This window comes from Monodon monoceros, unplaced genomic scaffold, assembly GCF_005190385.1.
Source record: "Monodon monoceros isolate NGI ecotype Baffin Bay Population unplaced genomic scaffold, NGI_Narwhal_1 Super_Scaffold_11, whole genome shotgun sequence".
Classification (NCBI taxonomy): Eukaryota; Metazoa; Chordata; class Mammalia; order Artiodactyla; family Monodontidae; genus Monodon; species Monodon monoceros.
In genome coordinates, this window is record NW_021703767.1 from 126,196,427 (window position 1) to 126,222,498 (window position 26,072).

Consider the following 26,072-nt stretch of genomic DNA (forward strand, 5'->3'; position numbering starts at 1 on the left):
CTGCCAATTTAATAAGCTAAACTTTTTTGGGTGCTTGCTTTTTACAAATGTTTTATTTAAGTTTAATTTACATATCATAGAATTCACTGATCTTAAGTGTTTAATGTGTTTTAGTAATTGTGCAATCGTCACCACAATTCAATTGTAGAATACTTTCATCTCTCCATCTGCCTTTCCTCTCCCTGTGCTTGTTTGCATTCACTTTGTACTCTCAATCCTGGAACTAGGCAACCACTGATCTGTTTTCTGGCTCTATAATTTTGCCTTTTCTAGAAATTTCATATAAATGGAATCATATAATTTGTAGTCTTTAGTGTCCGGCTTCTTTCATGTAGAATGGTATTTTTTAGATTCATCCGTGTTGTTGCATGTATTAGTAGTTCTTTCCTTTTATTTATTGAGGTATATTTGACATAGAATAAATTGCTCATATTTAAAGTGTATAATTAATACGTTTTGACTTTTGTATACACCTGTAAAACCAACACCTCAAGATCATGTAAATATCCACCCCCCTGCCCCCCCCCAACGAAAGTTTCCTCATGCCCCTTTAGAATCACTTGTGCCCTCCCCAGCTAACCACTGATTTGGTTTCTGTCATTCTAGAATTTTTTAGAAAATTTTAAAAAATTGTGATATTTTCTTTTTTATTGAAATATAGTTGATTTGCAATACTGTGTACTTCAGGTGTACAGCAAAGTGATTCAGTTATACATATATATTCTTTTTCAGATTCTTGTCCACTATAGGTCACCAGAAGATACTGAATGGAGTTCTCTATGCCACACAGTAAATCCTTGTTGGTCATCTACCCTACATACGGTAGTGTGTATCTGCTTATCCCAAACCCCCCAATCCATCCTCCCTGCCCCTTTCCCCTTTGGCAAGGCTGCTTTTTTTTCTTTTTTTTAATTTTGGCTGTGCTGTGTGGCACACGGGATCTTAGTTCCCCAACCAGGGATTGAACCCGTGTCCCCTGCATTGGGAGCACGGAGTCTTAACCACTGGACTGCCAGGGAAGTCCCTAGGATGCATTTTCTAGAATTTTACATAAATGGAATCAGACAAGATTGGAATATACTCTTTTTGTCTAGCTTCTTTCACTTGGCTTGAGATTCATCAATGTTGTGTTTGTCAATGGTTCATTCCTTTTTTTTTTTTTTTATTGCTGAAGAGCACTCCATTACATGGATATACTATATTTTGTTTCTCAATTCACCAGTTTAGTGGATATTTGGATTATTTTCAGTTTTGGGCTACTAAGAATAATGCTGCTGTAAACATTCATGTACAAGTCTTGGGTAAACATTTCTCTTGGGTCGATTCCTAGGAGTGGAACTGCTGATTCATATGATAAATGTATGTTTAACTTTTTAAGAAACTGCCAAACATTTCTAAAGAGGCTACATAATTTTACATCCACATCAGTCCAATATATGAGGGTTCCAGCTTCTTCACATCATTGCCAATTGGTGATTTTAGATGTTCTAGTGGCTGTGTAGTGTATCTCATTGTGGTTTCAATTTACATTTTCCTAATGTCTAATGATGTAAAGCATCTTTTCATATATCTATCTGCTGTTTGTACCTCTAATTTAGTTAAATATTTATTCAAATTTTTGTTCACTTAAAAAATTAGGTTGTCATTTTATTATTGAGCTGTAAGTTCTTTATATATTCTGGGAAGAATCCTTAATCAGGATGTTTTAGAAATGTTTTCCCCCAGTGTGTCTTTTTCATTTTCTTAATGGTGTCTTTGAAGAGCAATAGTTTTTAATTTTGAAGGAAGTCCAATTTATCCATATTTTTATTGCTCTTGCCTAACCCAAGGTCACAAAGATTTTTCTATGTTTTATTCTAGAAGCTTTAGGGTTTCAGCTCTTAAATTTATTGAGATAATAATTAATATTTATTAATAATTATAATAATAATTATTATTTTGGCACTCCATGCGGCTTGCGGGATCTCAGTTCCCCCACCAGGGATTGAACTCAGGCCATGGCAGTGAAAGTGCCAAATTCTAACCACTAGACCACCAGGGAACTCGAGATAATTATCTTTGTATATGGTGTGAGATGTGGATTGAGGTTCTTGTTTTTGCATATGGACATCCAATTATTTCAGCATCATTTCTGAAAAGACCACCCTTTCTCCTTTGGTTGAAAATTAATTGGCTGTGTATATGAGGGTCTATTTCTAGAGTGTTTCATTGATTGTGTATACTTAGCAATTCTACAATGCCATGATGGTTGTTTGCTTTCTAGTAAGTTTTGAAATCAGGTAGCCTAAGTCCTTCAACTTTGTTCTTTTAAAAAAGTGTTCGGCTATTCTAGGTATTTTGCATTTCTATATAAATTTTAGGATCAGTTTGCCAATTTCTATAACAAAAGCCTGCAGGGATTTTGATAGGGAGTGGGTTAAATCTGTAGATCAATTTGGGGAGAACTGACATTTTAACAATACTGAGCTTTCTAATTCTATTTATTTGGGTCTTTAATTTCTCTCAGCACTGTTTTGCAGTTTTCAGCGTGCAAGTATTATAGTTCTTTTGTTATACTTATTGTATTTTTTCTTTTTGATGCTGTTGTGAATAGAATTCTTTATTTGAATTTCACTATTTGATTGTTCATTGCTAGTACATGGAAATACAACTGATTTTTGTATACTGAGCTTGTATTCTGAGACCTTGCTAACTCATTTATTAGTTCTGGTAGCGTTTACACAGATTTCTTTGTATTTTCTACTTAAAGGATATATAATCTAGGAATAGATTTACTTTTTTCTTTCCAATCTATCTGAACACTTTTAATGGTTTTTTTTCTTGTCTTACTGCACAGGATAGGACCCTCAGTTACAGTGCTGAGTAGAAATGGGGAGGGACAGAAACATCCTTGCCTTGTTCCTGATCTTATTGGAAAGGCATTCAGTTTTTCACTATACGTATGATGTTAATTATAGATGCCTTTTATCAGGTTAAGGAAGTTCCTTTTTATCCTTACTGGGGTAAGAGTTACTGTGAATGGATGTTGGATTTTGTCAAATGCTTTTTTTGTGTCTGTGGAAATTATGTGGTTTTTGTCCTTTATTATATGAATATGGTGTATTACATTAATAGATTTTCAGATGTTAAGACAGCCTTCCATTCCTGAGGTAAACCCCACTTAGAGTGTATAATCTTTTTTATATGTTGCTGGATTTGATAAATATTTTGTGAAAAGTTTTATATTGATGTTCATGAGGGATACTGGTTTGCAGTTTTCATTTCTCGTGATCTTTGTCTGGGTTTGGTATAAAGGTAATACTGGCTTTCTAAAATAAATTTAGAAGTGTTCCCTCCTACTATTATTTTCTGACAGTATTAATGAAAGATTGGTATTATTTTTTCCCTTAAATATTTGACAGAATTTGCCATTGGAACCATCTGGACCTGGACTTTTCTTTTGGGGAAAACTTAATAACTTTAGTATCTTGATATAGTCTATTCTGATTTTCCATTTCTACTTGAGCCAGCTTTGGTAATTTGAGTTTTTTGAGGATTTTGTCCCATGTCATCTAAGATGTCAAATTTATTGGGATAAAGTTGTTCATAATATTCCTTTATAATTAAGTTCTATAGTGTCCATAGTGATGCAACCTCTTTCATCCTGATTTTAATTTATTCCTTTCTCTCTCTCTCGTTTTTTCTAAAGCTTTATCTCTTTTAAAATCTTTCCAAAGAACCAACTTTTGGTTTCATCAGTTCTTTCATATTATTTTCCTATTTTCTATTTCATGGATTTCTACTCTGATCTTTGTTATTTCCTTCTTCCTACTTATTTTGGGTCTATTTGGCTCTTCCTTTTTCTAGCTTCTTAAGATGGAAGCTTATATTATTGATGTTCGACCTTTCTGGGCCATAAATATTCCTCTAAGCACTGCTTTAATTGCACCTCATACATTTTCATATGTTCTTTTATTTTCATTCGTTTCAAGATAGTATTAAATTTCCCTGCAGTGTCTTCTTTGACCCATGTGTCTTTAGAAGTGTGTGATTTAATTTCCAAACATTTTGGGGTTCCCAGATTTCCTTCTGTTATTGATTTGTAATTTTATTCTATAATGGTCAGAAAACATACTTGATTTGAATTTACTGAATCTTGTTTTATTCACCTAACAGATGGTCTTTCCTGAAGAAGTTCCATGTGCATTTGAGAAAAATGTGAATTTTGCTACTGTTTTGTGGAGTGTATATATTGATTAGATCAAATATGTTGACTTTGTTGTTCAAGTCTTCTGTATCCTTAGTGATTGTCTCTAGTTCTATCAGTTACTGTAAGAGGAGTGTTGAAATCTCCAGCTATAATTGTTGAATTGTCTGGCAATTTTTGTTTCATGTATTTTGGGGCTTCGTTGTTAGGTACAGATAACACTTAAAATTGTTATAGCTGGCTACTACGTTTTAACTGTTGGTGAAGTGGGAATTTTCATTGTTATTTCCTGGGTGAAATTTCTATCTTTTGATGTTGTAGAATTGGTTAATATTCATGTTCTTAACTATTGATTTTGAAGAATCCAATTTATGAAAGAGTATTCAACCCTATGTGTTTGCTTTTGACTGTGATATAGAATTTGTCACTTTTAAAATATACTCAAATCTATAAATAATTTCCCTATAAATTTCTCCCATCAGTTTTTTGCTTTTAAACTCTTTATTTGCATGCAGATATTAGCTTAATATGTACTTTCTTCACTCCACCAGAGAGCCAACATTTTACTGACTAGACTTTTCTTGACACACTATCTTTATCATATACTGTATTGCTTTGCATAAATCTTCTGTTTTGGCATGGATTCTAAAATGAGTTTAATTACTATGGCTTTATAGTACACGTCCCCTGTGCCCCACCATACCTTTGTTTCTTTTCAGAACTCACTGCAAGTCTTTTGTATTTATTGTTCAGTATGAGTTTTAGAATTAGCTGATCAAGTTCTACAACATATTTGGGGGGATTATATCAAATTAATAAATTAATTTTAACATGGGGAATGATCTTTATAACTTTTAGTGAAATTTTATATTTTCTTCACATATATTTTGGAGTCACTTTTTTTGTTGATATCTCAAATAGGATTTTTTTCTATTATATTTTTAGCTGGTTGTTTCTGGGGCATGGGATTAATACCCTTTACCCATTAAGGAGGTGCTCTTAAGTTTGCTTAGTTTTATGATTTTTTTCCAAACCAGAAGATATATTTTATCACATGCCTTCAAAGAATCAGTTTATATTTTGTTTCCTTTTTTACTCCTTTCATCTGTTAATGACAGATTTTGTAAAGTTGAACCACTGTTGCAATCTTGGGATAAAACCCCCTTACTTATGATGTATTCTTTTATATATGTTGGTAGATTTGACAAATTAATCTTCTGTAGTTCAGTTTTAATATCTGTAAACTAGGGATAACAGCACCTACAAAATAGAAGTTTTATGAATTAAAATATTTAGAATAGTGCTTGGCACAGAATATGGGTATGTATGGATAAGTTAATAGATTTATTTTTGTTTGAAATACAGTTGTTGAACTTCCTTTCATGTACTTTATTTGGGTCTATTTTGTCATCCTTTTTCATGCATCGCCTAATTCATTTATTTCTGTCTACAAGTTACAAATTTTCCCCTGTCCATATCCCACAGATTTTAATAAATATAATGCTTTCATTGCCTGATTCTAAAAGAAACTGTAATTGGTATTTTGATCTTCTCTTTAGCTTAACAATTATTTTAAGATATATTTAATTTTTCAAAATTTTATTTTTAACTCTCCAGATATGTGCATTTTTGTTGTTGTTAATTTCAGGTTACATTTTAAGTAACAAATGTGCCCTATATGCTAGTAATTTTAAAAAATGTTGCAGTTTCCTTCATGCCTTAATAAATAGGTACTTTATTGTGATGGTTCCATGTGTATTTGTTGGGTACCAAGTATACTTTTGAGTACCTCTATGAAAGTTTACTAATTCTATATTCTTTACGAATTTTTTAGCCTGTTTGATTTGTTGGTTTTTATATGACTATGGGATTGTGAAATTTGCCTTGTATTTATATCAGATTTGTTTTATGTATTGCATAAAGTTCGTAACTTATTTTCATGGCCAGCTGCTGAAATACTGGTAAGTTTCTTTTAAAGGTTTCAATTCTCTTTGTCTCATTAACATTGCTATACCTGATTCCCTCTTGTTTACTATTTATTTGACTGTTACCTCTGTGTTAGGTATGAATCTAAAAGAATGGTGTACAGTTGGATTTTTAATCCATTCTGAGTTTTGTGATTTATACTTTATCTGGACTTACTTTGTCCATTTATTTTGTCTGTCTTTGTCTTCTTGTCTCCTTTCTTACTGTAGTGGACATCTGGTGTTCCTTTACCAGTATAGTATTTCCTTTTTTGGGGCCATATTTTCAAAATTCCCAAAGTTTCCTTGGAAATACACATGGTTTGGATGAACTTGACTCCTGTCCAAGCTAAGTTCTAGGCCTAACTCCTTCAGGAGCTGGTTCAGGGACTAGACCCAAACCAAGCCAATCAGAGCCAACACAAGTCCTGGGCAGCTTGTTGGACCTTGTGGGAAAGGGATTTTCTCTTTTATTTGAACTTGAAGGTATCATCTTGCCACCACATATAAAAAACTTGCTGAAGAGTGAAAGAATGAAAGGAAAGCATTATCTAAGAGATGAAAGAGATAAAGTCAAAGTCTCTAAAGTCAGTACTATCCCTAGACTTCTCAGTTCTATAATTCAATAATTATTGAATTCAATAAAAGTTCAATAATTTCCTTTTTGCTAATGCTTTTCCCCCCTTATGCCAATTTGAGTTAAAGTCACTTCTCACCAAAAGAATACTGATAAACACATTGTCTTTTAGTAGATTGAGTTTTCTTTATACAACTATTTTTCCAGTTAATAGTCTACTGTCTTTTTCTAAAAATGATTAGAAAGTTTTCTATTTAATATTTATTCTTTTAGTGGTTTTCCTTAAACTTTCTTTTTTTTAATTTTTGGCTGCGTTGGGTCTTAGTTGCTGTGCGCGGTCTTTCTCTAGTTGCGGTGAGTGGGGGCTACTCTTCGTTGCATTGCGTGGGCTTCTCGTTGCGGTGGCTTCTCTTGTTGCGGAGCACGGGCTCTAGAGTGCAGGCTCAGTAGTTGTGGTGCATGGGTTTAATTGCTCCATGGCATGTGGGTTCTTCCTGGAGCAGGGCTCGAACCCGTGTCCCCTGCATTGGCAGGCAGATTCTTAACCACTGCGCCGCCAGGGAAGCCCCGTCCTTAAACTTTTTAACAGACATATATAAATAAATTTTAATTTATTTGCTTTATGTATTTATTTTTGGCTGCGTTGGGTCTTTGTTGCTACGCGCGGGCTTTTCTCCAGTTGCAGAGAGCAGAGGCTACTCGTTGCGGTGCACAGGCTTCTCATTGCAGTGGCTTCTCTTGTTGTGGAGCACAGGCTCTAGGCACGCGGGCTTCAGTAGCTGTGGCTCGCGGGCTCTAGAGCACAGGCTCAGTAGTTGTGGTGCATGGACTTAGTTGCTCTGTGGCATGTGGGATCTCCCTGGACCAGGGCTCGAACCTGTGTCCCCTGCCTTGGCAGGCGGATTCTTAACCACTGCGTCACCAGGGAAGCCCAACAGACATACTTTAACTCTAGTCATTGTTAAATATAAATTTATCAGTGTCTATATTCTTCACTCTAATAAAGATTCATAGCATATTACCCCGACCTTCTTTTACGCTCTCTGTTAACAGTATCTATAATCAATACTTCCCTAATTCTAAGGATAAATTTTACTAACTTTGTTGTTTCTTGTATCCCACTATTCCTCTAGGATATATTTACCTTCTTGCTGAAGAATACCCTTTAATATTTCTTTCAGAGATCATCTGTGGGTGGCAACCATTTTGCATCTTTGAATGTCTAAAAATGTTTTTATCTGGCCCTCACATTTAAATAGGAACAGAATTCAGGGTTCAAAGTTTTTTTCTTTTCAGTATTTCAGTGAAGTGCTCTCTTTCTGTCTTTTTTTTTAAATTGGGGTATAGTTGTTTTACAATGTTGTGTTAGTTTCTACTGTATAGTGAAGTGGAGTTCCCTGTGCAATATAGCAGGTTCTTGTTAGTTATCTATTTTATACATATTAGTTAGTGTATCTATTTCTTTTTGTGTTTAATTTGTGGGTAATCTTTTCTTTTCCCTCTCTGGTAGCTTTTCAGTTCTTTATCTTTTATGTTCTGAAATTTCACTCTACTACAGGGATTGGGAAACTACAATCGGTGGGCCAGATCTGTCTCACCACCTGTTTTGGTACAGCCCATGAGCTAAGAATGGTTTTACCTTTTTAAATTTGAAAACAAAATCAAAAGAAGAATACTTCGTGATGTGAACATGATCTGAAGTTAATATCTCAGTGTCTATTATTACAATTTTATTGGAACACAGCCACATTCACTTGCTTACACATTATGGCTACTTTCACACCACCGTGGCAGAGCTAAGTAATTGTGACAGAGACCTGCAAAGCCTAAAATATTTACTACCTGGCCAGAAAAAATTTGCTGATTCCTGTTTCTGTGTATATTTTTATTTGTTTAAACAGCTAAAATTCTGGGAATTATTTGGCTATTATTTCTACTGGTTTCTACAAGGATTTCTTACTCCTGTATCACAATCAATATTCCAAATCAAAAACTTTTCAGATGTGTCCATTCTATTATTTAGCCCAATGATTGTGTTTTTTCATTAAGATTTTTTTTCTTTTCATTTCCAGATACTGGAAAGATACTTGGCTGGTCTTGCCTGAAGAGTGTAATATTCTCTCTTATCTCTCTAAAAATAGTCAGACCTCCCTGGCGGTCCAGTGATTAAAGACTGCGCTTCCACTGCAGGGGGCATGGGTTCGATCCCTGGTTGAGGAATTAAGATCCCACATGCTGTGCAGTGCAGGAAAAAAGAAAAGTAAATATACCCATTTTGATGTCTTGTTCTGATTGTTGTAGTGAGTCTCCTTCCAGGGTTGAAAGTTCTTCCATTTGCTGAGTATTTTATTGGTTGATATTTGTCCACTTTACTATGTAGTAGAGAACAGACTGTTGCCTCTGCACTGGCTGCTTAGGAGAGAGCAATGTGGGGTTGCTAGTGTTTTAAATGGGAATAGGGGGATGGATGGGCCATGCTGCCCCGAGATCCCATACTCACTGATTTTGTCTTTCCTTTATGGGTAGGATGGGATGTACAGGGTTCAACTTCCCGGGATGCTGCTGCTTCTGGTCTCTCTTTTGCTCTTGGTTTCAGTCAAATTAAGGTATGAATCATCTGTGAGTGCTGCTCCCTTTATCTATGGCAATTATCTTCCTCATCTTCCTGCATAGAACCTAAGCTCTGGCTCCCTCTTCAATCCGATTCCATCTGCTTTCCTTCTTTCAGTCCACTGAAAGTTTCTCCTATTACTTCAAGTGGTGCTCTGTATTTCTTATTTTTATATGGTATCAGAGACTGAAAACTACAGGATGCTTTCTTTGTTTACCTCCTTGAAATGAGAAGCTAGTCTGTATTACTGTTACTTTTTAGAAGTCCACTGAAGTTTTGTTTGTGGCCTAATATGTATTTTGTAAATGGTCTCTGGACAATAAACCACAAAGGTATCCATTTTCAGGGAATATTTTATTATGGCTGCAAATAACAGGTTTCAGTTTCTCCTTTTTATTCCTTTTGGAGTTTCTGCTTCAAGAATCTGATGTTATCAGGACAGCTTTTTGGGGTGTTTAGTCTTTTTTAATTCAGCTTTTGTTGTCATTCTGTAGTTGAATACTTTTAATAAGTGAGTTTGTTCCATTTATATTCACTGACTTAAAAGTATTTGTTTTAGTTCTCTCATCTTTATGCTGCGTGGTCTGTGTTTTTCTTTTTTGTGTGTACATGTTTTCTGATTGAATTAGAATATTTAGAGTCTGGCTTTGGTTTTTCAAGTGTTTAATTAATAGCCTTAAACCCTCAACTTGACTTATCAGCTTTAGAGGGTAGCTGTTGAGGCCCTGCTAATGAAACTTACACATATATTTCTTCCTCCTCTCCACATCCCACTTTTAGTTATATTATTTTTTCCAGAATATTATGTTCTGCCTCTATCCTTTTATATTTAAATGGATTGAACACTCACTATTATTTCTTTTCCACCATGGCCATTCCATTTCTGGGCTCTCTATTTTGGTTCATCTCTTGGTTTTATGATTATGTCCTTTTTAAAGAAGAGCTCATGGGTGCTTTAGTCCTTTCAGTTCTTGTATGTTTGAAAATATCCATTTGTGTTTTCATGTTTGAATGCCATCTTGGGTTAGTATAAAATTTTAGGATATAGAATTTCTTTCTCTGAGAAAGTTATAAATATTATTTTATGATCTTCTAGTATTTATTTTTACTGTGTAGGTACCTGAGGCAAGGCTGATTTTCTTTTCCTCTTTTGTCTGGTGACTTGCATTTTTTAAAAATGGAAAAAGCCCCCAAAGTAAACTTTTATTTATCTTTGAATTCTGTTAAATTCACCACACATATATGGGGCCAGTCATCATCAGTATTTCCTGGATATGGTGTGACTTCTGACCTTTCAGATTCAGGTCTTCTTTTATTTCAAAAAAGCTTTTCTGTTATCTTTGAATATTTTTTTCTATTTCATTTGCTCCACTGTCTAGTGTGTTTAAGTTAGATCCCTTTTGTTTTCCTTATATATACCTAATTTTCTGATAACTTTATTTTGTTCCTTTCTATTCAGTTTTACTTGATATTTCAAAGCCTTCTTTCACATCTGTTTTTTCTTTGCTAGTTAAGAATTATACATCCACAATATGATTTTTAATGGTTACATGGGATTGCACTGTGTATATGTAGGGTAATTTTATTAATCTTCTTCTTATTAAATACTTAGATTGTCTCCAGTTTTCACTATTATAAACATCTACACATCTTCTTAACAGTAGTGATATTGCTTCATAAGATCAGTACACTTACCCCAATTCGTCTTAATGAAGCTCCCTGCCAAAAAACTAAATCATGCTTGTGAATCAACTTGCCTGTCTTTTCTGATGCACTCAGACTTAAGATAATCAATGAATGATGAATGATTTTAAGGGTTTCCTCTGGGTCTTTGACATAAAAATGAGGTCCCAGTTTTGTGGCTAAGCATATTAAGGAAATCTCTAGATTAAAGAAGGTGGTTTGGTGATGGCTTCTTCAGTACTCTCAAAAAAGATATTCAAGACTTAATGGTACAATCTCTATGGAGAACTATTTGACATTATCTACTGAGCTGGGTATTTTCTGTTTATCCCTCTAGATCTACTCTTCCCCTAGCTCTGTGCCCCAGGAGGCTGACCCAAATGGACCACACCATTGGGCTCTCTTGTCTTCTGGTTTCTGGTTGGAAGCTAAAGCGAAGTGCCTGCAGGATACTGAAGGATATGAGAATGAAACGGGATATTCTAGCAGCTATCCCTCAGCTGGGTTGTCACAGGTTGGCTAAATCCCATTACGAAGGTCACAAGTTCTGTCAGGTGACCCTCTCCATATAGCTTTTCTCTTTGGGTTCTGATGATGGTTTCACCTACTTGTCCTTTTAGGCCTAGGGATGAAATGCTCCCACCATACCTAGTTCTGGGTGTCTGCATCATTCTTGTTGGTTTCTCTAAAATCCTCCTGTGTCTTTGCAAGTTTGCTATCTGTTTGCTACACACTAGAAATTTATCCCGCATATGTATAAAATGACACATAAGATTATTCACTGCAACATTATATCTCTAATATTTCACTGTTTTCACTATAATGTTTGTGAACGGAGGAATGTAAAATAATGGTATAACTATATAGTGGAATATTATGCAGTTATAAAAAACTTAGCACGTTCATTAAATATATTTATGGAATAATCTCCAATTTATTGATTTGTTTTTTCTCCAACCTTCAGTTATTCTTTTATTAATTTTTTCATACACCTCAGGGCCCCCCAAATATTTGTGATGCCTCATTTATACCTCAATGATCATAAAATACAAGTATCTGGTTCACCATGCTGCTCTCCCAATCTTTGTTATCATTTTTAGCTTTATTGAAGTTTGATACAAAAAACTGTATACATTTAGTGAATACATCTTGATGATTTTGGATATATGCTTATATCTGTGATACCATCACCACAACCAAGGTACTAAACATATCCATTACCTCCAAACATTTCCTTGTGTTTTATTTTTCTTTTGTAGGAACACTTAACATGAGATCTATCTTCTTAACATATTTTAAAGTGCACAATACCATTTTTTAACTATAGATACTACGTTGTACAGCAGATCTCCAGAACTTATTCATCTTGTATAACAGAAACTTTATAAAAGTGTGGAAAAAGCAGGAAACTAAATAATGAGTATGGTACCATATGTGTAAGAGGAAGAAAGAAATAAAAGAATGTATATGTGTATTTGCTTTTATACATATACACATATGTATGTATATATGTGTGTTTGTGTATGAGAGAGAGAGAGTGTGAGAACACGTGGGAGGGAGTGGGGATGGAGTGTCTTTGGAAGGGTGCACAGAAAATGATAACAGTGGTTGCTTCTGGGGACAACTGGGTAGCAGGAAAATTACTATTTATTCTTTTATTTGAATATTAAATCAAATTAATATACTGCCTATTCAAAATGCATTACAATGCATTACATTAATAATAAAGGTTAATTGAGAGGCTTAGAGAAACAATGACTAAGGAAGAATCATAGGAACTGCTAAAGGAATCGCTAGAAGATGAAAAGAGCCAGCAAATTATAGTTACTGAAATGTTCTAAGCAGTAAAAGTCTTGGATAATTTAATTTCTTACCACAGTCCCTTTATGGAATTATACCCTATTATAAATCCTTGTAGAAGTTACTTCCTGTTCAGGGTTGAAAGCACCAAACCATGTCTGATAAAGATTTGTTTTAAACATGATGATCTTTACTGCTTAAAAGAGCTTCAGTTCTAGCCTCCTCCTGTATTTATAAACAGGGTGTACTAACATCCCTAGCAGAGTAGTATGACTGCACAATGATCTCAGTTTTCAGTGAAAGGTACAACTCCATTAAAGGAAATGGCACATGAGAAGACTTTTCAGGAAATTAGTGAAGAAGGAAAGAGAAGACTGCTGGGGAAATAGTCATTTAACTGAAGTTGGTTAAAATCACTCATTTTTATGATATTCAAAAATGGTAGAAATAGGAAAGGATTACTAGCTTGATTTTTTAAGGTGGTCCTAATGTGGTTATTACCCCTGTTAAAAAAAAGTTCTACAAGACCAAGGCAGACTCACTCACCCTTCCTGGAACTGTGCTTGGGCAGACTCCTCTGCTACAAGGGTCTCATATTCCTCAGCAGCAAACCTGTCCCAGTCAGAGGGCTCAGGACTGTCATTCTCAACATCCTGATTGGGAAGAGGACAGCCACAGGAAACAAAATCAAAGACAAAGAATTGGAGATAGGTCATTACAAATGTTTTACATCACTGAAAAAAATCTATCTGAAAAACGTTTCATTTAAACATGTTAAAAGTGGTGCTAAAAAGTAACATTCCTAAAGTGATTTTCTACACCTTGAATTACAAAATTATAAGGCTGTTCAGCAGCTAGACTGTTTAGGTCTAGATTCTTCACCCTTGTTATCAGAGGCTCTTCTCTAGCCCCTTCTCCTCTGGCATTTTGCACAGCAGCTATCTGGAGTGACCTGTGGTTTGCTTATGCCCACCTGAAATGTACCATCCCTTCCTCTGACAAATTTTTATTGCTTCTTTCAAAGCCAGCTCAAATACCGTGTTATCTGTTATCTTTTAGAAACTGCCCTTCTCCCCCCAATCATTTCCTTCGCTATACTATGCTTGGTTGCCACCTTTTGCTCTTCTGTCTTTTTTCATCTCTGTATACCCATTCTTTATATACTGAGTCATCTCTATATAACCAGTGTCTTTTCAACACAGTGCTTGGAATTTACTGAGCACTTTCTGCACTTTCAGAATGTTGATAATTACCACCTCTCAGAAAAAAAAGGAAAATTTAAAGGTAAAAAATTTAAAGTAAAATTTAGAACATAAATAAAAGAAATGAAGGGGGAAAAAGGGCATATATTTTCTGTTCCTTCTACAATACAGGCAGCATCTTGGGTTATATGTTCTAGGTTAAATGATGTTTTTCCATGATGAAATTAAGTTAGTATTGCCCTAGGGTGTAAGGTTAGTTATGCCTAGAAGAATGCAAGTACCTAAATATTGACTACACAATGTCTTAATTACTGTATTTAATCCACTGTAAGAACTTCACCCCACCCTTTTAACATCTCTGAAATTGGCATGCATCTCAGACTTAAAATTGGCAATAATTTTTCTTGCTTAAAGGTATATAAAATAATGGGGCATCTTAAACTCAATGATATAATACTGACTTCAGGCTAGTGATAATGCATCTTGATATGCCCCAAGTTCCAGTGCAGAGTATTTGGTTTTAGAAGCTGATCTTTGTATTCTTACAAGTACAGTTATGCAACATATGGAAGACAAAGAAAAGACTGAGAAAGTTTCCTGTACTTGTACTCCTATAGGACTCAACTGAAACAGTTCTTTTCCATCAATATAATTTTTACTCTTTAAACAGGGGATTAGAAGAAGTGGTGATATTCTGCTTTTTGTTTGTTTGGTGTTTTTCTGGACACGGGTTTTCTGAGAGTCCACAGGTTTTTGTGTATGGGGAAGGCAGCTCACCCCTCTTCAGCTGTAGAATGTCTTCAAACTGATAGTCATGTACAGTGATCATTACTACTTGAAAAAGTGTTACATTATCTGAAGGTTGTCTTATTTTGGAGAGCATCTAGTTTTTATTACCTTGTCATTCCGAAATTGAATGGTACAGTTAAATCAAGCCCAATATACTTTCTAATACTATGGGAAGAGATGTGCTCTAGGTCCTTTATTCTCTCATTTCAGTATGTGATGAAATGTTTTAAATGTTACCTCTTTAAATACCAGAATTCCTGCAGACAGAGACCATTTTTATCTGTAGCACACAACCCCTGATACTGCAGCCCTCAAATAGAAGTTAAAACTATACTGGTACCTTCTGGACCGCAAAGGGATCTCTCTGTTCATGGTCTAAGTATTTCTCCAGATTAAAGAAAGTGTCATAAAAGATGTGAGCCATTCTGCATCTCTTCAGATCTCGTAGAGTTATTTTGCCTGTGTAAGAACAAATCTGGTAAATTTCAAGAGCTGTTTTGGCAAGTGAAAAAAACTTTTACTGAAGTTTAAAAGTATGTGCATATGCTTATTTGATTATAAAAATTGATTTCTTTTTTTTTGAGGCAAAGTTCACATAAAATTCACCATTTTAACCATTTTAAAGGGTACAACTTAGTGGCTTTTCGTACATTCACAATGTTGCAGAACCATCACCACTGTCACATTCCACAGCATTTTCTTCACCCCCAAAGGAAACTGTACCCATCAAGCAGTCCAACTCCATCTCCCCTCCCAAATCCTCAGCCCCTGGCAATCACTAATCTGCTTTCTGTTTCTATGGAAGAAGCCTATTTCTTTTTTTTTCTTTAAACAATTTTTTTAATTTATATTTTTTAATATTTTAATTTTATTGAAGTATAGTTGATTTACAATGTTGTGTTAGTTCCAGGTGTACAGCAAAGTGATTCAGTTATACATACACACGTATTCATTCTTTTTTAGATTCTTTTTTCATATAGGCTATCACAGAATATTGGGTAGAGTTCCCTGTGCTATACAGTAGGTCCCCATTGGTCATCTAGCTTAAGTATAGTAGCGTGCATGTGTTCATCTCAAGCTCCTGATTTATCCCTCCCCACCTTCCCCTCTGGTAACCATAAGTTTGTTTTTGATATCTATAAGTCTGCTTCTGTTTTATAAATAAGTTCATTTGTATCTTTTTTTAAAAAAAAATTAGATTCCACATATAAGTGATATCATATATTTGTCTTTCTCTGTCTGACTTACTTCACTTATGATAATCTCTAGGTTCATCCATGTTGCTGCAAATGGCATTATGTCATTCTTTTTATGGCTGAGTAATATTCCATTGTATACACGTACCACAACTTCTTTATTTATTCCTCTGTTGATGGGCATTTAGGATGCTTCCATGTCCTGGCTATTATAAATAGTGCTGCAATTAATACTGGGGTGCCTGTATCCTTTCAACTTACGGTTTTCTCTGGATATATGCCCAGGAGTGGGATTGCTGGATCATATGGTAGTTCTGTTTTAAGTTGAAAAAGCCTATTTCTTAAACAGAATTTGCCATCAATTGCTGGTTCTATGCTAACAATAAAGGAGAAACTTAAATACTTCTGTATTTGGAAAGCCTGTATGGAAGACTCTGGGAAGTTAAATAATTTAGGACCATCCAGGATTATATCCCACACTCCGTTACAGTCCAACGGAGTTTGCATTGTACACCTAGGTGTACAATGCAAATGGCTCTTTACTCAATCTTACCATCGTTGGCTGGCTTCACCAGGTCAAGCATCTGGCACAGCAAATCATGGAATGGCAAGGGCTCAATGCCCATGGCTTCCATCCGTTCACACTGCTCCTCATAGAAGTATTCCAGCTCGTACATGGAGAGCACACCATCCCCATCCACATCCATGCAGCGGAACCAGTATTCAATGCTAGGAGATAAGGATACTCATTAGCAATGGCCCGTTAAAGGTCCTTTATTCACTCAGATTTATTATTGTTCATGTTTCTTTTAAAAGTTACATATGTGTATACTTTAGACTTAGACATAATTTTACAAAATTTATTAGAAAAAATGGCAGACCTTTATTTTCTCTTCCCCAGATCCAACCATTTTCAACACCTGATTTTGGTTTTTATCTTTACATTTCAGTTAAGATGTCTATATTGCTCCTTTCTCATATTTCTGTTTTAAGGAGTGGATTAATTTTGCACTATGAAAGATGAGGTTTCAGCTGTTTTGCCACTCATTCCACCTTACCCACAGCCCTCCCCAGCCTCTTAATATATAGATAAATTACTCAACATTCAGAGTTTATAACTACATTTTCCTTTTCTCTTTTATTTGCTTAGTTTTTGGGGTACAGCACATGTTACTAATTCAACCCCAAAACCTCTACCAGTTTTCTACAATCCATAATCAGTCCCATTAGGTATTCTATCAATTGCATTTCCTTGAAGTCTTTTGGTTCCTTCTGACTTACTCTCATCTAGATTGGTTGATCTCTAGGCCTGGTTCACAGTTTCACCCTAGGAATTCCCTTCACCTTTCTCCTGTTTCTTATATATCACATTTTCCTCATTCTTGGTTTACTTCCTTGTTTGGTGTAACACATCCTTCAGTAGCTTCCTAAAAGCTACATTTTTAGATCTTGGATCATTGAAAATACCTTTTATTTACTCCCAATGTAGTTGGTATTTATAGGATTATAGGTTGGTAGTTCTTTTCCTTCAGAATTTTAAAGGCACTGATCCATTGTCTTCCATTTATCCATTGTTGTTGAGAAGTCTAAAGCCACTCACTGATCCTTTGACTGTAACCTGTTTGTTTTTTCCTTTGAAGCCTATAGAGGTTTCTGGTGTTTTGAAATAATATGATGAGGTGCCTTGGTCTGTATCTAATTCACTTATTTTGCTGGGCTTAATTTGGAAACTAGTATTCTTTAGTTCTTGGACATTTTCTCAAATTATTTTGTTTCTTCCCTACCTCTGTTTCCCCTTATCCATTCTCTTTTTGTGGCATTCTTGTAATTCAAATCTGCATGGTCCAATATGGTAGCCACTAGCTATATGTGGCTAGTCCAATTTGAGATGTCTTTAAGTGCAAATACACAACAGATTTTGAAGACTTAGGAAGAAAAAAACAGTAAAACATCAATACTTTTATATTGAGTACATGTTGAAGTAACATTTTAGATATATTGGGTTAAATAAGATACATAATTTAAATCTTATGTTTCTTTTTACTTTTTTACTGTAGCTAATTTCATTAAAAAATTTAAAAACATTTTAACTAAAATAACAAAATAATGTGATATACACAGTGAAACGATTACTACAGTAAAGCCACTTAACATATCATCTCCTCACAGTGTTACCATTTTTTTTGCGGGGGGGTAGGGATGAGAGGACCTGAACTCTACCCTCTCTAAGTAAATTTCCACTATTTAACACAATATTATATTAAATGTATAGTCATTATATTGTACATTAGATCTCTAGATTTACTCATTCTATATAACTGCAACTTTGTACCCTTTGACCAGCATCACCCCATTTCCCTCACACCCCCAGCCCCTGGTAACCACCATTCTACTCTCTGCTTCCATAAGTTTGACTTGTTTTTGATTCCCATATAAGTGAGATCATGCACTATTTTTGTCTTTCTGTGCCTGACTTATTCCAATTAACATTATGTCCTCCAGGTTCATCCATGTTGCAAATGATAGGATTTCCTTCTTTTTAAAGGCTGAGCAATATTCCACTGTGTGTGTATACATATACCACATTTTTTTTATCCATTTATTCTTTGAGGAACATTTAGGTTGATTCCATATTTTGGCTATTGTGATAACGCTGTAATGAACAAGGGAGTACAGATATCTCGTCAAGAGACTGACTTCAGAGTTATGGTTCAAGATGGTCAAGTAGAAAGATCCTGAACTCACCTCCTCCCAAGACATGCCAAATCTATAGCTACATATGGACCAATTTCCTCTGAAAAAAACTAAAAACTAGCTGAGTGACTCCTACATATTGGGCAAATGAGAAAAAACTCACACCTAAGTGGGTAGGAGATGCTGAGACACAATCTTGCTGTAAACCCCAACCCAGCACAGTGACCCACAATCAGGTAGAAACTCAAAATCCAGAGCTTCTCCCTGAGGAGCAAAGAGTTTGAACCCCACATTGTGCACCCAAACTTTTAAGACATAGAACTGAGACAACTCCCCCCAAGTCTAGATTTTTTCCCCTCCTTTTTTAAAATTGAAGTATAGTTGACATGTAATATTATATTAGTTTCAGGTGTACAACATAGTGATTTGACATTTATACATATTATGAATTGATCACCACAACAAATCGAGTAACCATCTGTCACCAAAGTTATTACCATATTATTGACTATATTCCCTATGCAATACAGTGCATCCACATGCCTTATTTATTTTATATCTGGAAGTTTGTACCTCTCAATTTCCCTTCATCTATTTCACCCAACCACCCCCTTACCCTCTGGTGACCACCACTGTGTTCTCCATATTGGTGAGTATGTTTCTGTCTTATTTTGTTTGTTTGGTTTTTAAATTCCACATATAAATGAAATCATATGGTATTTGTCTTACTCTGTCAGACGTATTTCACTTAGCATAATACCCCTAAAGCCCATCCATGTTGTTTCAAATGGCAAGATTTCATTCCTTTTTTATGGGTGAGTAAAATTCCATTGTGTGTGTGTGTGTGTGTGTGTGTGTGTATCACAGCATCTTTAGCCACTTATCAATGGACACTTAGGTTACTTCCATATGTTGGTTATTGTGAATAATGCTTCACTGAACGTTGGAGTGCACATATTCTTTTCAAATTAGTGTTTTTGTTTTCTTTGGGTAAATACCTGGAAGTAAAATTGCTGGATCATATAGCAGTTCTATTTTTAATTTTTTGACGGACTTCTACACTGTCTTCTGTAGTGGCTGCACCAATTTACATTCTCACCAACAGTGCATAAGGGTTCCCTTTTCTCCATATCCTCACCAACACTTATTTGTTGTCTCTTTGATAACAGCCATTCTGAAAGATGTGAGGATCTTGTTGTGGTTTAGATTTGCATTCCCCTGATGATTAGTGATATTGAAGATCATTTCATCTGTCTGTTGGCCATCTGTATGCCTTCCCTGGAAAAATGTTTATTCATGCCCTCTGCTCACTTTTTAATCAGACTGTATTTTGATATTGTGTGAGTTTTAAAATATATTTTAGATATTAACCCCTTATCAGATATATCATCTACAAGTATTTCTATTCAGTAAGTTCCCTTTATGTTTTGTTGATGGTTTCCTTTGCTGCACAAAACCTTTTTAGATTGATGTCTCATTTGTTTATTTTTGTTTGTTGCCCTTGCCTGAAGAGACAGATCCAAAAAAATATATATTGCTAAGACCAATGTAAAAGAGTATACAGCCTATGTTTTCTTCTAGGAGTTTCATGGTTTCGGGTCTCACATTTAAGTCTTCAATCCATTTTTAGTTTATATTTTGTATATAGCATAGAAAGTGATCCAGTTTCATTCTTTTGCATGTAGCTGTCAAGTTTCCCAACATCATTTATTGAAGAGACTGTCCTTTCCCAATTTTATGTTCTTGGCTCCACTGCTGTACATTAATTGACCATGTAAGAGTGGGCTTCTTCCTGGGCTCTTTATTCTCTTCCATTGATCTATGCGTCTATTTTTGTGCCAAGACCATACAGTTTTGATGACTGTAGCTTTGTAGCATAGTTTGAAATCAGGGTGTATGATACCTCCAGCTTTGTTCTTTCTTAAAATTGCTTTGGTTTTCACAGTCTTTTGTGGTTCCAATACACATTTTAGGATTATTTGTCCCAATTCCATGAAAAATGCCATTGATACTCTGATAGGGATTGCACTGAATCTGTAGATTGCTTTGGATAGTATGGACATTTTAACAATATTAATTCTTATATCTTTCCATTCATTTATATTGTCTTCAGTTTCTTTCATCAGTGTTTGATAGTTTTCAGAGTATAGGTCTTTCACTTTCTTGGCAAAATTTGTTCCTGGCTATTTTGTTCTTTTGGTTGCAATTGTAAATATAATTGTTATGTTAATTTCTTTATGATAATTCATTATTCGTGTATAGAAATGCAATAGATTTCTGTATATTGATTTTGTATCCTGAAGTTTTACTGAATTCATTTATTAGTTCCAATAGTGTTTTGGTGGAGTCTTTAGGGTTTTCTATATATATTATCATATCATCTGCCTAGTGACAGTCTTACTACTTCCTTTCCAATGTGGATACTTTTTATCTCTTTTTTTGTGTGATTGCTGTGGCTAGCACTTCCAATACTACGTTGAATAAAAGTGTCAATGGTGGAAATCTTTTTCATGTTCCTGATGTTAGAGGAAAAGCGTTCAGCTTTTCACCGTTGAGTACTTTCTTAGCTGCTGGTTTGTCATAGATGGCCTTTATTATGTTGATACATGTTCCCTCTATATCCATTTTGTTGAGAGTTTTTATCAAAAATGGATACTGAATTTTGTCAAATGCTTTTTCTGCATCTAGTCACATGATCATGTGATTTTTATCCTTCACTTTGTTAATGTAGTATATCATGTTGATTGATTTGTGCATACAGAACCATCCGTGCATCTGTGGAATACACTTGATAATGGTGTATGGTTCTTTTACTATATGATTGAAATCAATTTGCTAATATTTTGTTGAGGATTTTTGCATTTTATGTTCATCAGACATATTGGCCTGTAATTTTTTTTGTAGTGTCTTTATCTGGTTTTGATATCAGTATAATGAATTTAGAATTGTTCCTTCCTTTTCAATTTTTTGGAATAGTTTGAGAAGGATAGGTATTAACTCTTCCTTAAGTTTGTTTGAATTTACCGTTGTCTGGTCCTGGGCTTGTTTGTTGGGCTTTTTTTTTTTTTTAATTACTAATTCAGTTTCATTATTGGTAATCTGTCTGTTCAGATTTTCTATTTCTTCCTGATTCACTCTTGGAAGGTTGCATGTTTCTGGGAATTTATCCATTTCTCCTAGGCTGTTCAATTTGCTGGCAAATAACTGTAGTAATCTTTTATGATCCTTTGTATTTCTGTTGTGTCAGTTGTAACTTCTCTTTCATTTAGTTTTTTTCACTGATCTTTTTTTCCCCAGTCTTTATTTCATTTATTTCCATTCTGATCTCTATTATTTCCTTCTACTAACTTTGGGTGTTGTTTGTTCTTTTTCTGGTTTCTTTAGGTATAAGCTTAAATTGTTTATTTGAGGTTTTCCTTGTTTACTAAGGTAGGCCTGTAGTGCTATAAACTTCCCTCTTAGAACTGCTTTGCTGTGCTCCAGTTTTTGGAACACTGTGTTTCCATTTTCATTTGTCTCAAGGTATTTTTAAATTTCCTCTTTGATTTCTATATTGAATCATTGGTTGTTTAGAAGCATGTTGTTTAGCTTCTATGTGTCTGCGTTTTTCCCAGTTTTCTTCTTGTAATTGATTTCTACTTTCAGAAAAGGTGCTTGATATGATTTCAATCTTTCTAAATTTATTGAGACTTGTTTTGTGGCCTAACATGTGATCTACCCAAAGTATATTACATGTGCACTTGAAAAGAATGTGTATTATGCTATTTTTGGATGGAATGTTCTGTTAAGTGCGCCTGTGTCATTTAAAGGCAATATTTCCGTATTGATTTTTCTGTCTGAATGATCTATCCATTGATGTAAGTGGGGTATTAAAGCCTCCTATTATTATTGTATTACTATCAGTTTCTCTCTTTATGTTTGTTAATATTTGGTTTATGTATTTAGATGCTCCTATGTTGAGTGCAGAGATATTTGGAAGTGTTATATCCTCTTGTTTGATTGACCCCAAGGATCGTTATGTAATGACCTTCTTTGTCTCTTGTTACAGTGTTTGCTTTCAAGTCTGTTTTGCCTGATATTAGTGTTCTAATACTAATATCATTAATATTAGATTTCTGTTTCCATCTAATATCATTAGTATTCATTTCCATTTGCATGAAATATTTTTCTATCCCTTCATTTCCATTAAAAAATTTATTTATTTATTTATTTATCATTTATGGCTGTGTTGGGTCTTCATTGCTGCACGTGGGCTTTCTCTAGTTGCATCGAGTGGGGGCTACTCTTCATTATGGTGCGTGGGCTTCTCATTGCAGTGGCTTCTCTTGTTGCGGAGCATGGGCTCTCGGTTTGCAGGCTTCAGTAGTTGTGGCACGTGGGCTTGGTAGTTCTGGCTCATGGGCTTAGCTGCTCCGCGGCATGTGGGATCTTCCCAGACCAGGGCTCGAACCTGTGTCCCCTACATTGGCAGGTGGATTCTTAACCACTGCGCCACCAGGGAAGTCCCTATCCCTTTACTTTCATTCTGTGTGTGTGTCTTTAGATCTGAAGTGAGTCTTCTGTGAACCATATAAATGGGTCTTGTTTTTTTAATCCATTCAGCCACACTTTGTCTTTTGATTGGAGCATTTAGTCCATTTACAGTTAATGTAATTATTTTTTAAAAATATTTATTTTATTATTATTATTAATTTTTGGCTGTGTTGGGTCTTCATTGCCACGTGTGGGCTTTCTCTAGTTGCGGCAAGCGGGGGCTACTCTTTGTTGTGGTGCACAGGCTTCTCATTGTGGAGGCTTCTCTTGTTGTGGAGCACCAGCTGTAGGTGCACGTGCTTCAGTAGTTGTAGCACGTGGGGTCAGTAGTTGTGGCTCGCGGGCTCTAGAGCGCAGTCTCAGTAGTTGTGGTGAACGGGCTTCATTGCTCCGCACCATGTGGGATCTTCCTGGACCAGGGCTCAAACCTGTGTTCCCTGTGGCAGCAGATTCTTAACCACTGCACCACCAGGGAAGCCCCTAATGTAATTATTGACAGGTATGTACTTATTGCCATTTCGTTGTTTTTGTAGTTCTTCTCTGTTCCTTTCTTCTTTTGTTTCTTGTTCTCTTTCTTTCTGATTTGATGACTTTCTTCCATGTTATGTGTGTATTCCTTTCTCTTTATTTTTTGTGTATCTGTTATACGTTTTTGGTTTGTGGTTACCATGAGGTTCATATACAACAGTCTGTGTATACAGCAGTCTGTTTAAACTGATGGTCATTTAAGTTTGAGTGCATTCTAAAAGCACTACATTTGCTGCCCCCGATATTTTATGTTTCTGACATATTTTGCATCTTTTTGTGTATTGCCTAATTGTTTTATATATAGGTGCTTTTACTACTTTTGTCTTTCAACCTTCGTACTAGCTTTGTAGGTGACTGACCTTTACTATATGTTTACCTTTACCAATGAGATTTTTTTCTTACATGATTTTCTTGTTTCTAGTTATGGCCTTCACTTTTCTGTTTAAAGAAGTCCCTTTAACATTTCTTAATAAGGCTTATTTAGCGGTGATGAACTCCTTTAGCTTTTACTTGTCTGGGAAACCCTTTATCTCTACTTCAATTCTGAACAATAGCCTTGCTAGGTAGAGTATTCTTGTTTGTAAGCTTTCTTTCTTTTAGTACTTTAAATATCATGTCAGTCCCTTCTGGCCTGTAAAGTTTCTGCTGACAAATCGGCTGATAGTCTTATGTGGGAGTCCCTTGTTGCTTTTCTCTTGTTGCCTTAAAGATTCTTTGTCTTTAACTTTTGAGATTTTAATTATAATGTATCTTGGTATGGGTGTCTTGGGTTCATCTTATATAGGACTCTCTATGCTTTCTGCACTTGGATGTCTGTTTTGTTAGCCAGGTTAGGAAAGTTTTCAGTCATTTTTCTTCAAATAGGTTTTGAAGAAAACTTTTGCTCTCTCTTCTCCTTCTGAGACCCTTGTAATGTGAATGTTAGTACACACGATGTTGTCTCACAGGTCCCTTAAACTATCCTTATTTTTTTTTAAATTTAATTTAATTTATTATTATTTTTTGGCCACACCATGTGGCATGGGGAACTTCCCTGACCAGGGATCAAACCCGGGCCCCCTGCAGTGGAAGTGTGGAGTCTTAACCACTGGACTACCAGGGAAGTCCCAAACTATCCTCATTTTACAAATTATTATTATTATTTTTTGCTGTTTTGATTGGGTGACTTCCACTACCCTGTCTCAGATTGCTGATATATTCTTCTGCATCCTGTAGTCTGCTGATTCCCTCTGGTGTATTTTTCATTTCTGTTATTTTATTCTTCAGTTCTGATTGGTTCTTTTCTGTGTTTTCTATCTTGTTACTGTTCTCACTGAGTTCATCTATTTTTCTCCAGAGTCCAGTGAACAACTTTAAGACTATTGATTTGAACCCTTTATCTGGTTATTTGCTTATCTCCATTTTGTTTAATTTTTTTCTTTTGGTTTTGTCTTGTTTTCTTATTTGTCTCCTCATTTTGCCTGTCTGTGTTTGTTTCTACATAATATGTGTATCAGCTACATCTCCCAGTCTTGAAAGACTGGTCTTATGTAGGTGTCCTGTGGGGCCCAGTGGCAACATCACCCCTGATCACCAGAGCGAGGTGCTCCTGGTTATCCCCTGTATGCGCTGTGTATGTTCTCTTGTTGTGGTTGGGCTGCAAGTGCTGTGGGTGCACTGGTAGATGGAGCTGGTCCCTGGTCTGGCTAGCTGAGTGGCTTGGCCGCAACTGCTGTTGACACCCTGGTGGGCAGGGCTAGTCCCCAGCCTGGCCATCACGAGGCCTGGCTGCGACTGCTGTGGTCCCCTCTAGCAGGAGCCACTTTTGAGGGGCACTGGTGCTGGTTGGGGCCACCTGCCAGGTGGGGCAGGGTGGGAGTTGCTTTGGAGGGGATGGCTGAGGTTGGTGGGTTGGGTGGGGTGAGTTCTCAGAGGAATGCTGGGGATGGATGCCAGGTGTTAGGTAGGTTGATGGAGAATGACAGAAATGGTGCCTGCCAGAGCCAGGCCAGCTGCGTGGAAGGAGAGCAAAAACAAAAAGGGAGCCCACCAGCACTTCTATCCCTGGAGAAAGTTTCACCAGAAACCTGCCCCTCTGGCACATGCCCTAAAATTAGTCAATGAATCTCCCTCTTGTATGATTCAGATTCTTTCCAAGCTGCTATCTCTGTGCTGGGACTCAGAGTGAGTTTGTGCAAACCCTTCAAGAGTGGAGCCTTACTGGATAGCTACATGTAAAAGAATGGAATTAGAACACTCCCTAACACCACACGCACGCACGCGCACACACACACACACACACAGCTACATGTAAAAGAATGGAATTAGAA

General features: G+C 35.7%; 1 protein-coding gene across 5 annotated transcripts in view; it reads right to left on the minus strand.

Moving 5' to 3' along the window:
* The window catches only part of PPP2R3A (protein phosphatase 2 regulatory subunit B''alpha), a 221,725-nt gene that overhangs the window by 11,192 nt on the left and 184,461 nt on the right, over nt 1–26,072 (minus strand). For all 5 annotated transcript variants that reach the window (XM_029213677.1, XM_029213675.1, XM_029213673.1 and 2 more), the window contains 3 exons: nt 16,562–16,737; nt 15,153–15,271; nt 13,368–13,474 (listed from right to left, as the gene is read on the minus strand). In XM_029213677.1, coding sequence (XP_029069510.1) covers nt 13,368–13,474; nt 15,153–15,271; nt 16,562–16,737 — 402 coding nt within the window. The remainder of the gene's footprint in view (nt 1–13,367; nt 13,475–15,152; nt 15,272–16,561; nt 16,738–26,072) is intronic.